Consider the following 16363-nt stretch of genomic DNA (forward strand, 5'->3'; position numbering starts at 1 on the left):
TTGTTCACTGTTCTCAGGCCTCTAGGAGAGCACAGTTTCAAGCAAGTGATTCTCATTCAAGATTGGGTCATAGGCAATGACAAGGGTTACCTGTGACCCAGCCCTGGGTCATAGGCAGTGACAGAGATTCCTGTGACCCATCCCTAAGTCACAGGCAGTGACAGGGATTCCTGTGCACTACTGGAGGAATCACTGTCTAAAACCCACAGCTGGCAGCTTGGGAGTATTTTTAAGTCCTGAATTTAGGACTTCATACATTCCACCCACCCCCAGATTTATTTATTTTTATTTCATGTGCATGGGTGTTTTTGCTACATGTATGCATGTGCACCACATATGTCAGTACCTGTGGAGGCCAGAAGAAGGTACTGGATGCCCTGGAACGGAAGTTACAGATGGTCATGTGCTGCCATGTGGGAGTTCCCTCCCATTTCTTTCACAGAGTCTGTTTTTCCTCATTCTGATTCTTCTTCAGGTGGTCACATGGAGGCAGCCTGTGTATTTACTCATACTTTCAATCTGACTGTTTAGTTTGATAAAGATTCATTTTTGTAGCCTATACCTGCTGGGTCCACTACCTGAAGTCTGTAGGTCAGATTTACTGTGTCATCTCTGCTTCCATCCTTTGTCTCTTTATGCCATAGGTATTTTGTGAGATGTGTCCACAAGATCACATTTCTTAGCACTGACTGGAATCCCTTGAAGCTTAGACTGAAGTCAGATTTCCTTAGAGAGGTGCCTAAGAATTAACCTAATGCTATTTTTACATTTTATTTTATATGACTGTGAAGAGGTTTTATAGACTTTGTGGCCCCAAATTTTCAAGGGAAGATTTTTGATCCCCTTCACAACGGAGTGTTTTGGCAAAGGCAGTTCTCCTGGAAGATGAGGGGGGAAGGTGAGGGTTTGTTGTGATGCTCCTTACACTGAGGGTGCAAATTGTTGGGCCCTGGAGTGTGGGTGGCAGTGTCCTCTTAGTTTGTCCAGCCTTTGGGTGTCATCAGCTCTCTAGTTTCCCCTTCCTTCCCTCCTTTTATGTAGCTTGAAAGTGCTAACAAGTGGCTGCAACTCAAGAACAACCAAGCCCCCCATGCTTTGCTCTCCAATTAGATTTAATCTTCTTCCTGTCCCATCCCGTTCTACCTCCTATCAGTCCAAGAAGCTTTTTGGTGGCGAGTATGTGTTCATTGGTTGCTCAGGGAATGTGAAATGGTTGGAAGCTAGATTGTCGCTGTCAGTGCCTATAAGATCTAATTTTCCCTCAGTCTCCCATCCAACGTCTAACCAGGTCTGACCCTGCTTATCTTCTACTTTTGTGGTAGTGTGACTGCCGATAGGGATTTTGTTCTTAATGTTTTATGTTAACGATCAAAACACATTTCCTCATAGTAACACCATGTACCCTTTAGGGCCTTGAGAATTTCCTTTCTATTCTTTCTTCTATGAGCTCTACAAGATGATGGCCTTCCCTTTATAAGAAAGGATGCTAAGCTACTAAGACCATACTGCAATACACTTTTCTTTTTTTGAGCACTAACTAGTCTTCTTACTCCATTGTTATGCAGCCTTTTCCCTCAAAAAAGGATTCTAGGAAAGACAGCCTGCATCTTGCTTTCATATGAGACTTAAACAAAAGATTATCTGACTCACATGCAGGTCATGATCAGTAGTTTGTTCTTCCCTTTCTGACCTGCCAGTGCCTGTCTTAGTATCTGGAGTAGTGGGAATGTGATGTTACTGTTACAAGGTCTCTGGCCCACTCTAGTCCACTAATTATGTCTTGTTTGCTTGTTGCTCACAGGGATGAGCAAGTCCTTACTTGTTTGTAACAGCTGTCTGAGGATAAAATTCTGACTAGCCCTTGAGGCCTGTTCTCTTCATAGCTAGACACACTAAGGGCCAGCTTATTGCACAAAACATTGTGACTTATAGACACCTGAGTTAAAGGGGCTTTGGATACAGTTTAGTGCAACAACCCAGTTTGTACAGGAATCCTTTCTGAAGCACACTGAAAGACAGAGTAAATTTATTCTCAGCCTTAGATAATTTCGTGACTAATTTCTCACACCTCATTTATGTGAAAGCTCTTCGAATATGATGAAATTTTAGCTTGAGCACTCTGTTCGTGTTCACTGGTAAATACATGATTCTTTTGATTGAAATAAGCCTGTGATACCCTGAAGGCTTAGTTTGGCATGCTTGAAAAGCAAGGCCATAGGACAGATTGAAGGACATATTTAACACCAAGTCAGCAACTCTCTGCATTACCATTCCCGGTCACTCCGTCATTGTGTGGATGAGCTCTGAGGCAGAGGCCCTGGTGGCATCCCTGTAACTGTTACCATCTTTTCCTTGAGACTCATGCACTGACAATGCACTTCTACACCCCCCCACACACACGCATGTCTAAACTAGAGAAATGCCACTCCTTGGTCTGTTGAAAGCAAAGAGAATAATGCCTTTTGTTTACAGGGTACTGCTTCAACAAAAGGAAGACAGACCGAAATATTTGTTAACCAGGAATTGCTTTTTGTTTATTGGCTAGGCATTTTCACCGTGCTAGCAAATTATTTTGTTCTCAAACATACCTTGGCTGCAAAAACTCCTTTGGGCTTTTTCACATTTGCATAAGGAATCTACTAACTTATGTGTTATCTGCCAACATCGGTCGATCCATCTATCTACATGATGGATCCATCCGCGTCAAAGCTCCAGGAAATTGGGTTTTCGGGAGTACCATTTCTCTCTTTTACTTGGCAATATGCCTGGCAATGGAGAGCTTTAAATTTGGCATCTGTCATTGCCTATCTTGATCCAAATTACATAGTGCTAAATACCATGAAGAATACTGCACAGGGGAAATCAGTAGTGGGCTGTGAAAGTGGTGAACTTCATATTACCATGTGCTTGAGCATGGCTATTAGAACTGTCAGCCAGATGCTTCCTGTAGACTTCCAGAGAGGAAAAAAGCTCAGTGCTACTGGGACCCAGAGGCACTGAGTGAAGTATGCAGAGAGTACATAAATCATGGGGCACATTCATTTTATTTGGCCCGTGTGAGTTCACCAACCTCACCGTAGGTGACCAAGCCCTATACCCAGACTCTCTCCCTTCTGCACTCCATGCCTTCGAGGTACCGCCCATCTAGATCAGACCCTGCAATCATTTCACACACTCCCCTAACAGCATCCTCAGGGCCTGTCATGTATTTTCATGTGTTTGCTCTATTATCCCTCCCGGCTTGAGACTCACAGATAATTGATGACGCTTTAGTTAATCATCCTTCTCCCTCTTTTGTTCGCCAGGTACCTCAGCCTTCAAGGGGCCTCTTTATTGAGAATCAATGCCTCTCCTAGGTAATTGATCACCGTAGACCCAGGGACACTCAATTCATCCTGGAGGGTGGGCGATCATCATGAATAATCAAGATGCTGTGGTTTCGATGTTGCGTGAATGTAAGCGAGTACTGGATCGTCTCTTGCTGGAAACGCCAGATGTGTCTGCAGAGGACAAGAGTGAGGACCAGCGGTGCAGAGGTGAGGTGCTGATGGGAGACACCAGGGGTTGAGGCAGCAGCTTCAGTGCTTGCATCCTTGCCTGGATGACACATTCTCCTCTCTGCCCTAGTTTTCTTCTCCTGGCAGATGACCACCGAGAGATGAGTGGATTTCCCGGATATGAATGGGACGGGCTGCAGGCTGGCAGGCAGGGAAGAAGCCCACTTTGTTGCATAGAATTGCTGTCAGTTCTAATTTTAGGCTTCAGTAAACATGGGGCTACAAGAAACAGTTTAGTTCAGGAAGAACAAAGGGTCCAAGTTGGCCAGTGCACACAAATTTCAATTATTAAAAAATTGAAGCAACTTCTGAATGGTGGCACATATTTTTTTTTCTCAAACAAGGAGTTTGTGCTTCACCAGTTTCCATAGACTTCCATGGCTTCCATAAATAGGTCATCTCACCAGTATGGACAGTCTCTGTTTTTTTTTTTTTTGTCACCAACAAACTCATCGTGCCATTTTTAAAATGCATTCAATGATCTCAAGAAAGACTGTTTACATCGCAGTCAGGGCCTGGATGTTTTCTTGCTTCTTGGTTTATGCTATTTATAGTTACAGACAGTGTTTGGGAATCCCAATCACACAATCTAGAAAACTACGAAAGCTTTCTTTCTTCCTCCAACTTCGGAGAGGCAACTTCTTTATTTAGGTTTTTTTTAATTGTTCTAATAATTTTCATTCCATCTGCTTAGTATTTTCTTTGTATGTGCTTTTAGTATTTTTCCTGTGTATTTTTAGTGTTTCACTTAAAAGTAAGATGCCTGAATAAGATATAAAATGTAATGGGAAAGTCCTGGGATGGGCTTTCTCCCAGTTGTGGTATATGGGCACATGGATGTCTAACAGGACGTGTTAGGTACCTATGGGGGTCTCAGCTATGTATCCCGTCATTCTGCTCCCTTCTGAATGAAGTCCCGTACATGCGGTCAGTTCCCAAAGCAAACCCCGGTGTGCGCTTCCATCTTCTGCTGGCTGCCTGTGCTTGTCAATCTGGGGTCGCAGGCTCCTCATGTCAGTTCTTGGTCCTCAGCCACAGGGTCTAGGCATCTGGCCAATAGGCGACAGCCAGTTCTCTGTCGCCCTGTGTCTGTGTGTGGGTTGGGTTGTTTTTCTTGTTTTTTTCCTAGAGTTTTTCCAGTGTCCTCTTTCTGTATTTAGTGTGTGTCCTCACTTAGGCTTCATACCCTCCCTGTTGAAGTCCAAGGCCTCAGTCAGAGGACACTTTCTTCCCAAGTGACACAGAACAGGAGAAGTAATGAGTTTAGTTTCAGCTAAGGCAAATCAAGACTGAAAAATCATTCCAGATGACCAGTAAGTGCTCACATGCAGAGTGGTGTACTTGCACGGTCCCCACGGTTCCTGTGGTCTGCATCTGTGCAGAACCCCTCCTATTCCAGTGGGCAGGTGGCTGTGAGCAGCTTTGGTCCACCGGTTGTGACATTATGGATGTTGTTACTGCCTAGAATCATAGAGAAAAATATTAGCACAGGGTCACTTATGGGCACAGCAGCTGGCAAACTTGGGAACGTAGACACAGCATATTCTCCTGTCTTTACCATCAACCCCATCTCTCTCCTCCCTGCTCCTGACAACCTGGGAGATGGAACAAGAACTGAAATGCAAACTGAGATGTAATACAGCTTTTGGACCTGTCTTTCAGGGATATCTTATATTGCAGTGTGTTCCACTGGCCTACTTACAGTTTGGTTTGGAGAAGGGTCGTGGAGGACACATAAACTATTGGTAAAGAATAAGCTTTCTTTGTCTGGGCATGGCGGTTCATGCCTGTCATCCTGGCATGGGAGGGTCAAGAGTATGAGACCAGCCTAGGATAAACATTCATATCCTCTTTTAATAATAGTAATAGAAGAAGGCAGAAGAAGAAACATCCCCCAATATTGTGAAGAAATTATTCAACTCACAGCACAATGGAAGTCTATGAAGCCAGGAATGGGATTTTCATTATCAAGTGACTATTCTTCCCTTTTTGATTATTTACAGTCAAATTGTGACACTGAGGATGGAAAGGGACATTATCTGTAAGTTCACTGGACCACCCACCTCCAGCAGACATCTTACTCATTGGATTTAGAAACACCCTTGAAGAAATGTGCTCTGCACACACATTGCACTTGTAAAAACTGAAATTCTCTGACTAGCAGTCACACAGACATATTTTGCAGCCAAATGTGATCATGCTCCCCTAGGAATGCTAATGCAGAATAAGGATCCAGGAGGTGCTTAACTGGAAGCCACAATTTCAATGGGATATGGCAGTCATCTCTGGTTGTCAACACTTGTCACTCATTGGTGTGGGCTCCTCAATGCCAAGCAGTCTTTCCCCACCCAGAAACATCCTTACCTTTGCTCGGCTGGTGACAATTTCACATAAAGTTGTCCAGGACCAAGTCAAGTTTTCTTCCTGCTTATTCTGCTCGTCTGTCACATTCTATTTTCTCATTTGGTATGTCTCGGGTAGATACAATGCTATCTTGTGTTTTAACCATGGCGGTATGCTACCATAGCGATGCGATTACCAAAGGGATGAGATATGAAACATGATAGCTGTGCTGAGGATGCTTTCAGCCCAGGCGGACAGGGCGCTGTGATCACAGAGCAGGCTCCTGGGATGCAGGTGGACAGGAACATGCACCTGTGGGTTTGGAAGGACATGGCAGAGGCACTTCAGTTCCACTGAGAGGTCATGACAGACTCACGGGAAGTGCCGATGTTTGTTTTGAATACCAAAGGCAGTAGGCCTGAGTTTGATCATCAGGCTTTGGGAGTAGGGCAGTTACGAAACAGACGAGAATGTGTAAAACTAAAGAACTAAAAAATGTTGTGAAAAGTGTTGTCCTAGTCTACCTTATTAGAAAAGTGGGGAGGGGCTCAACCTTATAAAAAAATGTGAGGATGGCCTGAAACAGAAAAGAAAGAGATGAGTTCTTAGGATCTATGGAACTTGATAATTGACTCAAGGGAGGGAAAGAAAGCAAGTATCTAGAATGACTGGGCTTCAGATTTGGGTGTGGTGGTTCCATTCATCAAAAGAAAATATATGGAGAAAGGGAATAAGAAACCAGCTGAAGAACTACGTATTAGTTGTGTTCAATATGAGACACAAGACAGAGAGAACTATAGACAACCTTGTTCAGAACCCTGGCATCACACATACTTCAAAGCAGACTGTTTCTATTATGAGGACAGTCCTGTGGAGTGTGTACCATCCAGTACATTCAGAGTAAAGCAGACCATGGGCCTCATCAGTGTAGAACTTCTTGCTATGGAATTTTGAGTGTCAAGTAGGACAATCAGCCCTACTCAACTCTGGTGTGGTCTGGATGTCAAAACTAGCGAAACACTAACAGTTTTCAAAGCCTTTTTGTGTTTCTGAAGTTTAGACAAGAGACTGTCAACCAGAATCATTAGGATTTGTACCTACTGAGAGATTTAACCACAGTTACTAATGTGAAACGGGCCACTTCACAATTAACTGATCACCAGGAATCCCATCTGTGGGTTTGTACTTTTTGTCTGGGTTTAAGCATAGTCAGTGGTTAAAGGGTAAGACGGGCCAAGGTCTTAGAGAAGCAAAAAGAGACTGAACAAATTGATTCCCTTCTCAGGTACCACAAGCTCCAAATGCCATTCCACTCTAGCCCTGTTCTCACTTTACAGGGAACAGAATATTTCCTTCGTGTCTTTCTCTGATTCTTCATGCAGAGACAGTCACTCAAGTGCTTTACTTCCTGTTAAAAACCTTTCTCAATGCCTGACTACCCCAATTTACCTGTAGGGCACAGTAGACTCAGGCCACCCATGACAGATAGCTCCTTGCTATTATTCTTCAAGGTAGCCCCAACAGCTTGGACCAGCCAGTCACAAATAGGAAAAGTGTTTTAGCCCCTGAGGTGCTTCATCATAACACGGGGAGCTCAACAGTCCTTTCTTTGAGTGCAATTTCCTTAACTGAACTCTGACCTTTTCAGCCTCGCTCCCCAGAGAGTTAAGGACCCTGATCCAGGAGGCAAAGGAAATGAAGTGGCCCTTCGTGCCTGAAAAGTGGCAGTACAAACAAGCCGTGAGCCCAGAGGACAAAACAAACCTGGAAGATGTGATTGGCGCCAGGCTGCAGCAGTTACTGGTAGGAAAAGTCACACCACCTGTTCCCTCTGACATCCTCAAGGGAGACATTTAGACGCTAAGTGGTCTAACAGATTAAATTTCTCTGAAGTACAAGACAGATCCCACTCGTGTAGCCAGCTCTGCCAGGTTGACGAATGGGGGGGACAGCTGTTTAAAAACGTCATTTCCCTGTAGCCTCCTGTGGAGAAAGGCGACCCTAACACAAGTGAGGAAGGGTGGATGGAGGGCAGAGTCTTGAAATAGTTCCACCTGAGTAGTTTTGCTTCTACTGTGCCTTAAGACACTTTTATTTTGAAATGATACTTTCTAGAATTTGAATAATTTTAAAAAATAGGTATCTCCCTACCATCTCATGTTGATGGCTAAGCTACTGATCTGTGGCATGTCATTTTCTGCCCGCCTTGGCAGTCCTGGTCACTCTCTTGGCTCCTCATGACTAAAGCCAATCTGGAAGCATCAAGTCAAGGTCATGGATGTGCTTAGTCTTCAACTCACATTTTTCTAATGCATTGTAATGTAAGGTTTTAAAATATTCCTTTATTGGATTTATGTTAAGGTCTCTGATCCACTTGGACTTAACGTTTTGTGCATAGCAATAGATATGGATCTATCTGCAATCTTCTACATGTAAGCATCCAGTTATGCCAACACCATTTGTTGAAGATGCTTTCTTTTTTCCATTGTATAGTTTTAGCTTCTTTGTCAAAAAATCAAGTATTTGTATGTGTGTATGGGTTAATATTAGGGTTTTCAATTCAATTCCATTGGCCTACCTGTCTATTTTTCATGTGAATACAAAGCTGTTTTCAGGACTATAGCTCTATAATAGAGCTTGAAGTCAGGGATGGTGATGCCTCCAGAAGTTCCTTTATTGTGAAGGGTTATTTTGGCTATCCTGGGTTTTTTGTTTTTCCATATAAAGTTGAGTATTGTCCTTTCAAGATCTGTAAAGAATTGTCCTGGAATTTTGATGGGGATTGCATTGAATCCCAAGACCTCAACATAAATCTAGCCACACTGAATCTTGCAGAAGAAAAAGTGGGAGGTGTCCTTGAATGAATTGGCACAAGAGACCACTTACTGAACATAACACCAGTAGCACAGACACTGAGATCGACAATAATAAATGGGACCTCCTGTAACAAGAGAAGCTTCTGTAAGGCAAAAGACACAGTCAACAAGACAAAATGGAAGCCCACAGAATGGGAAAAGATATTTACTAACCCCACAACTGACAGAGGGATGATTTTCAAAATATACAAAGAACTCAAGAAGCTAGTCACCAATACACCAAATAATTCAATTAAAAAGTGGGGTACAGAATTAAACAGAGAATTCTCAATAGAGGAATACAAAATGGCTGAAAGACACTCAAGAAAGTGCTCAAAATCCTTAGCCATCAGGGAAATGCAAATCAAAATAACTCAGAGATACCATCTTACTCCTGTCAGAATGGCTAAAATCAAAAACCCCAATGACAGTTTATGCTGGAGAGGATGTAAAAAAGGGGGAATGCTCCTCCATTGCTGGTGGGAGTGCAAATTTGTACAGCCACTTTGGAAATCAGTATGGAGGTTTCTCTGGATAATGGGAATCAGTCTACCTTAAGATCCAGCAATTCCACTCTGTGGAATTGTATGAAAGATGCACATTCATACAACAAGGACATCTGTATGTTCATAGCAGCATTATTAGTATTAATCAGAACCTGGAAGCCACCTAGATGCCCCTCAACCGAAGAATGGATAAAGAAAAATGTGATACATTTACACAATGGAGTACTACTCAGCGGAAAAAACAATCTTGAAATCTTGAAATTCATAGGCAAATGGATGGAACTAGAAGAAATCATCCTAAGTGAGGTAACCCAGTCACAGAAAGACAAACATGGTATGTACTCATTCATATACAGATATTAGACATCGAGCAAAGGATTACCAGATTAAACTCCACACCTCCAGAAAGCTAGGCAACAAGGAGGACTATAAGAGAGAGACATACATGGTCCCATGGTGAAGGGGGAAGGGACAAGAACTCCTGAACAAATTGGGAGCATGGGGAGAGTGGAGGGAGGCAGGAGAAAGAGGAGGGGAGAAGAAGAGAGGAGAGGAGAACATGAGGGACAGGAAGATTGAGTGGGGAGATGAATAGAGGAGAGCAAGAAAAGAGACACATCAATAGAGGGAGCCACTATAGGTTTAGAGAGAAATCTGGCACTAGGGAATTGTACAGAGATCCACAAGGATGACCCCAACTAGGAACCTAAGCAATAGTGGAGAGGGTAACTTAAATGCCCTTTCCCTACAATGAGAATGATGACTACCTTAAATGCTATCCTAGAGCCTTCATCCAGTAGCTGATGGAAGCAGAAGCAGCGATCCACAGCTAAGTACTGAGCCAAACTCCTGGAATCCAGTTGTAGAGAGGGAGAAGTGATGAGCAGAGGGGTTAAGACCATGCTGGGAAAACCCACAGAAACAGCTGATCTGAGCCAAGTGGGAACTCATGGACCCCAGTCTGACGGCTGGGGACCCAACATAGGTCCAAACCAGGCCCCCTGAATGTGGTTGTCAGCTAGGAGGACTGGGAAGTCTATGGGGCCTCTGGCAGTGGAACCAGGATGTATCCCCCATAGAAGGATACTCTCTCAGCCAAGATACACTGGGGAGGGCCTAGGCCCTGCCCCAAATGACTTGACAGATTTTGATCCTCAAGGAAGGCCTTACCCTCCCTGGGGAGTGGATGGGGGATCGGTAGGGGGCATGGGAGAATGGGAGGGAGAGGGAACTGGGATTGATATGTAAAATAAGATTGTTTCTAATTTAAATAACATTTATAAAAAATATTCCTTACTGGCCCTCTAGATTTCATCAGCATCTGTTCTAATAGTTCTACAATCTCTAATTTCATTCATTTTGATTTTCATTATTTTTTTTAGTTTGGCTAAGCATTTGTCTATCTTATCTTTTCAAAGAATTGTTTCTTTCCTTCATTTTTGTATTATTCTTTTAATTCTCATTTCATTGATTTACATCCTGATTATAATTATTGTTTCCTATTTGAAGTTTAACTTGTTTTCAACCAATTTAAATACATTATTGCATTATTTGAAATCTTTTTTATTTTAATATGGGTATTCATATCTCTAAACTTATCTCTTAGAACTGCCTTTGTTCTCTCCAAAGGAGTTCAGTAATTTGTAGTTTTGTTTTTTTTTTCCCACTGGTTTCTATAATTTTTAAAATTTACTCCCAGACTCACTCAATTACTCACTGATCATTCAGAAGTACATATATATACATATATATACAAATATATTACTATGTATGCATATATATATAATATAATATAATATAATATAGATTCTGTAGTTGCTCTTGCTATCTACTTCAAGTTTTAGTCAATTATGATCTGATGAGACACAAGAAATGATTTATGTTTGTTGGAAATGTTTGTATACTTTGGATACAAATACAAGTGCCTTCATTTACAAATGAAGGTTATATCATCACTCTCCCCTAATGGAACCAAATAAACCAGAAGTCCTCAACCTGTGGGTCTCAACCTCTTTGGGGAGGTTACATATCAGATATTTATATTACAATTCATAGCAGTAGCAAAATGATAGTTATGAAGTAGCAATGAAAACAAGTTTATGGCTGGAGGTCACCACAACATGAGGAGCTATATTAAAGGGTCCAGCATTAGGAAGATTGAGAACCACTGTACTAAATTGGTACCTCCATCCCCCATAAGAAAGAACATCAAGTGTAGGGTTTATTAATAAGAAAGAAGGCATGAAGTTGGGTGTATGTAGGAGGAGTGATGGAGAGGAATGGGGAGGCGAACATGATCAAAATGTAATGTATACATTAGTTTTCAAAGCACTAATAAAAACATATTTTCTAAGATCAGTGTAAGAAGTCAGGTAAGGCACAAGACCCAGGCTTGAGTTCTAGGGGAGTTAAAACAAGTATCATTTTCCTTTGTGGCAGCATTACTTTTTTTAAAAAATTACTTGTTTTTATTTTATGTGTATGTATGTTTTCTTGTACATGTGTATGTGTACCACGTGCATTCCTGATGCCTGAGGAGGCCAGAAGAGGGTGTCAGATTCCCCTGGACCTGGAGTTAAAGGTCATTGTGAGATACCATATGGGTATTGGGAATAGCACCTAGGTCCTATGTAAGAGCAGTATGTGCTCTTAACCACTAGGCAATCCTTTCAGCCTCATGGTAACATTGCTTTTACTTTTAATTTCTCAGGTGATGATCAAGGAAATTTAGTAATTTAGATGTATTTTTCTTCACATAAAAATATATTTGTCTGGATATCAAGCATCAAAACATTGACACCATTCTAGAATTTTTCTTTGTTTACATGGTTTTATGCTTAGGGATTATTCCCAATGGATACATAGACACAATTTTTCTCCTGCTGAAGGAAAAACTCTCAAGAAAGATCCCTTGATCTATGAACACATAAAAGCATCTTCAGGAATTCCTAGACAGTGTAAAACAGGTTAAGCAGACTAAAGACTATTGGCAGAGGGAAGTAAATCCTTATAAAGAATGAAGTGTTGATTTAGAGATTTTAGTTTGTTTGGTTTTATTTGGGTTTTGTCTTTGAGACAAGGTCTCAGTATGTAGCCCAGGCTGGCTATTCTAGATCTTCCTTCCACGTTTTCCCACCATGGAGACTATGGGTATGTGCTAGTAAACCTATCTTAAGTGGGAGATTTTAATAACTATGATTGGTATCAGTGTAAAAGCAGGATGAAATAATAACTATAATTTGTGTATTATGGAATTTATATATACATCAGCTCTTGCTTATCAAAAATAGCCCTATAGTGATTATCGCCATTACCATCCTCTTAGGCAGGACCAGGGAGTAGCGTCCTCCTCTGCTTCCCTTCAGTTTTCCACCAGGGAATCTAAGGTGAAGAATCTGAAAACCAAAGTAGATGCTCAGCTGCTAACTATGAAGCCAATGACTACGAGCTGTCCATAGGACTCTTGGCAGCGGAGGAAGCATTCAGAATTTGTGCTCTCCAGTATGGCAGCCACATGTGACTACTGACATCTGAAGTGGCCCGTGTGACTGGAGAATTGTATTTATAGTTTTGTTGACATTTTATATCTTTCTCTATATGTAGGATGTCAACAGACATTATCTTTGCCTGTTGAGTTAAAATGTCCTTAATATATGAGCACCCAAGAACATCTCAGGAAAGTACCAGAAATAGCAAGGGTTGTCATTGCCATTACGCTGGCTAAGACATCCCTATGAGCCATACATATGACAGTATTAGAATCTTGCTGCTAATACATGCCTACAGCAGTGGTTCTTATAGTGAGATCCTAAATGCCTACACGTGCACAGACACACACAAACACACACACACACACACACACACACACAGCATGACAGTATCAGTGTCATATATTATGTAGGGACTTGGGGATCCAAATTCTTGACCCCCCTAGTCAATAATCTTTACTCCATCAGGGAGCAGGATGCAGTCCCCTCCCTGCACCCAAAGCTGGTAGTGGCATTGCCATCATAGTGGTGAAAACAGAAGCTGCTGGAATCAAAGTTGCAGTCTTTGGATTTGGATTTGCAACTTGAATTAGGAGGACAGTTGTTCAGGGTTGTCCAAACCATTCCAAGAGCACACATATCTTTCCTCCTACTGTACTCTATAATTCATATAACTCTAGAAGTTACATGGATTCCCAACTGTGGAAACAGAGGTGCTGACAATAAAAGGACTTTGTTCCCCCTACAAAGTCGCTCAGTGGCAGCCACTAGGGATCCTTTAGTCCCTAACATATTTAATCTAGGAGCTTTCTAAACTCTGGACATAGTTTTCTTTAGTTTACCCAGCAAGCTATAAATTAAGCAGCCACACCTCCTCAGACTTTTAGGATGCTTTTCTATTGTACCAGACTCCAAGTGCACAATGGCTCAACCACTCTGTGTATACGTAGAGAGAACTATAGCTCTCCATGGGCCAGGCTTTCTGGAACTCTTACTGCTTTTGAGATTGCAGCTTGTTAAGAGTGGATCCAGTAAATCCTGTGACTTATTTTGATCAAGAGTGCTATCCATTTCAGTGTCACAGTCTGAAGAGCTAAATGTTCATATTTCAATAACCGATGAACTGTCAGATTCTGCTCTTATGGGAAAAGTAGTTGAACACCCAAATGTGTCTTTTTCAGTTATTATTTCTTCTTACATTTCATTTGTGAATCTTCCCATAAAAATCTTCCCCTTCAGTCTTCAAAAGCAGCATTTTTTCTCAGGGTGTATGTAAGAACTTTGTCTTTAGTTAATCCCACAACCAAGAGAGCCAAGAAAAATCTAAGCTGCTGGAGAAAACAGTAAACCACAGACTGTTCTTTTGCCGTTTCTGGGGTGATGAAACTAAGGATTCTTTAGCTTGGTTCTCTCTACATCCCCACTTCAGAGAATATTTTGTGCATCTTGTGCTCTGCTCTCTGGACACTGCCCCCCCACCCCCTCCTTCCTTCTCCCCTTTGGTGTGTGGCCACCGACAGAAATTTATGACAGGGGCCAGCCTCCTCTACAGTGCACACAAAGCTTGCTGGCTTGAGAGACTTTGTCAGCACTCTCCCAGGAAAAACACCTGCAGGACGCTCTCTGAGAAACCTGGAGAGATGGGAGATTAATGTGGCTGTAATAGCCGGGCAGGGGTTTGGGTATTATGCCCTCTCCCCAGGTAGATGGGTCTTTTCTGAGATGATACCAATTATTTATAGCTGAAACATCTGTTGATAACTGCAGCTGCCCTTGTAAAACAAAGCATATCATGGGGTCACAGGCTACAGGGACCTAAAACCCTACCTCATGCTAGCTTTGGTCTATTCAGCATCACCCCCAAGTCCATGGGTTACCGTCATCTTTAATGTCTCATCGTGCCATGGAAAACACTTTGGAAACACCGCACTGCCCTGCCCTGCAGGCTTTGAAGCATTATTTCATCTTCGTCGGTAATTTATATTCCAGCGCCATTGTGCTGTGGGAAAGAAGGGGGAACCTTTTTTTTGTTTTCCATTTAATTGTATATCGCCTGACACTTTGACCTGTATTATTAGTATCAGTCAGAAAAAGGATTTTCTCTCCCTCTTATTTAAAAATGAAATTTCAAGGGAAAGTAAGCACTCCTTCAGCTCTTTTCACTCGAAACAATGTTTACACTCTGAGGCGATGAAAAGCACGAGCAAGGGTGGGATAAGGCGCTGCAGTGTTTGAAAGGGAACAGCACAGCCCTTTTAGATATCATTCAGTGAAACCTTTGATGGAGTTTTCAAAACCCAGTGAAGGCATTTGGGGCTGGCTTCTGCTGAGCTCTGGGTTGCAGCGGCTGGCAGGCTGGCACTGACAAGGAAAGTCTGTCCTTGCTCCTGAAGGATGGGAAGAAGGGTCCAAGTTGCTACATGGTTGCCTCTTTGGGGAATGTTTAGAGCAGCTTTCATTTTTTTCTAACAGTAACCATCAAAGAGAGATCTGGAAATAAAGGTTTTTTTTAAAAAGGAGAAAAAGGGATTGATTGATTTTGCGTATCTATGGCAGATGGGAATTGTTCATTAGATCAGAATTTGATATTCCCTGCATTGAGTTGGGGTCCAGTTGGTGGTACTGGACTTGTCTGGGGGAGACCTGCCCTTAGTCACCCCTGCCTCTATAGTGGCTCCCTGTGCAGTAGATAAAGGTGATGTCTCATGGGTTGACACAAAACTATAGTCTGAGAAAATAGAACAGGTTCAGGGTGAATTCCCCGCCCCCTTTTTTCTTGCTCTGAAATGGGTAGTCTGTAACTATGCCACAGGAAAAAAATTAATTTATGCTGCATAGGAGTGATTTTGAAAAGACACCCCTGAAATGTTTCAATGTTTCCTAATGTTATTTTTGAATGACAAAAATCTTAGTGGATGAATATTAGTACATGTAGCATTTAGAATACTTTTCTAAGATGTCTCTTCAGGTAGCCTTAGTGCCTTTAACTTGCTATTTGTATTTTTGGACTACCTGAGATTCTAAAGGAACAAGAGTTAAAACATAAACATGACTAAATTGAGTTGATCATCGTAAGACCATAGGGAAGTGCTTTTAAACCTTCTGGTGTGGGTTGGGCAAGATGGCACAGGGTCAAGGTACTTGTCATAACACCCGGAGTCTTGAGTTCCTAGTGGAAGGAAAGGACCAATTCCTGAAAGTCATCCTCTGATCTCCATGTGCCCAGTGTGACATGCACATGCTGAAAAACCAACACACACACACACACACACACACACACACACACACAAATAAATTAGTGTAAAAACATGTCTATTTTAACTAACTTGGGACCAAAGAGTATGGAGATGGGTATTTAGAAATAGGATAGATAAAAGAAACCAAAATATAGATTGATTGGAAATATCAGGTTCAAGAAAGGCAGTTGTATGGCATAGTCACCAACTTAAAGGGTTTGAACCCACAAATACACTGGTGTTTACAAGATATTCTTAAAACTAACACAACTAATTTGTTCCCTTTACTGGCTTTCCTATTAATGGATACCATTTAGATTATTGTCCTTTCAGCAATGATTTTTGCAAATGAGCTTTCCAACTTCAACTATGTGATCT

General features: G+C 41.9%; 1 protein-coding gene across 2 annotated transcripts in view; it reads left to right on the forward strand.

Moving 5' to 3' along the window:
* Positions 1-16363, forward strand: part of Alpk1 (alpha kinase 1) — a 111989-nt gene that overhangs the window by 46549 nt on the left and 49077 nt on the right. For both annotated transcript variants that reach the window (XM_040751816.1, XM_040751817.1), the window contains exons 2-3: positions 3306-3536; positions 7549-7703. In XM_040751816.1, coding sequence (XP_040607750.1) covers positions 3416-3536; positions 7549-7703 — 276 coding nt within the window. In that variant the 5' untranslated portion in view covers positions 3306-3415. The remainder of the gene's footprint in view (positions 1-3305; positions 3537-7548; positions 7704-16363) is intronic.

The sequence above is a fragment of the Mesocricetus auratus genome, unplaced genomic scaffold (genome assembly GCF_017639785.1).
Source record: "Mesocricetus auratus isolate SY011 unplaced genomic scaffold, BCM_Maur_2.0 Super-Scaffold_100009, whole genome shotgun sequence".
In the NCBI taxonomy this organism is placed as follows: Eukaryota; Metazoa; Chordata; class Mammalia; order Rodentia; family Cricetidae; genus Mesocricetus; species Mesocricetus auratus.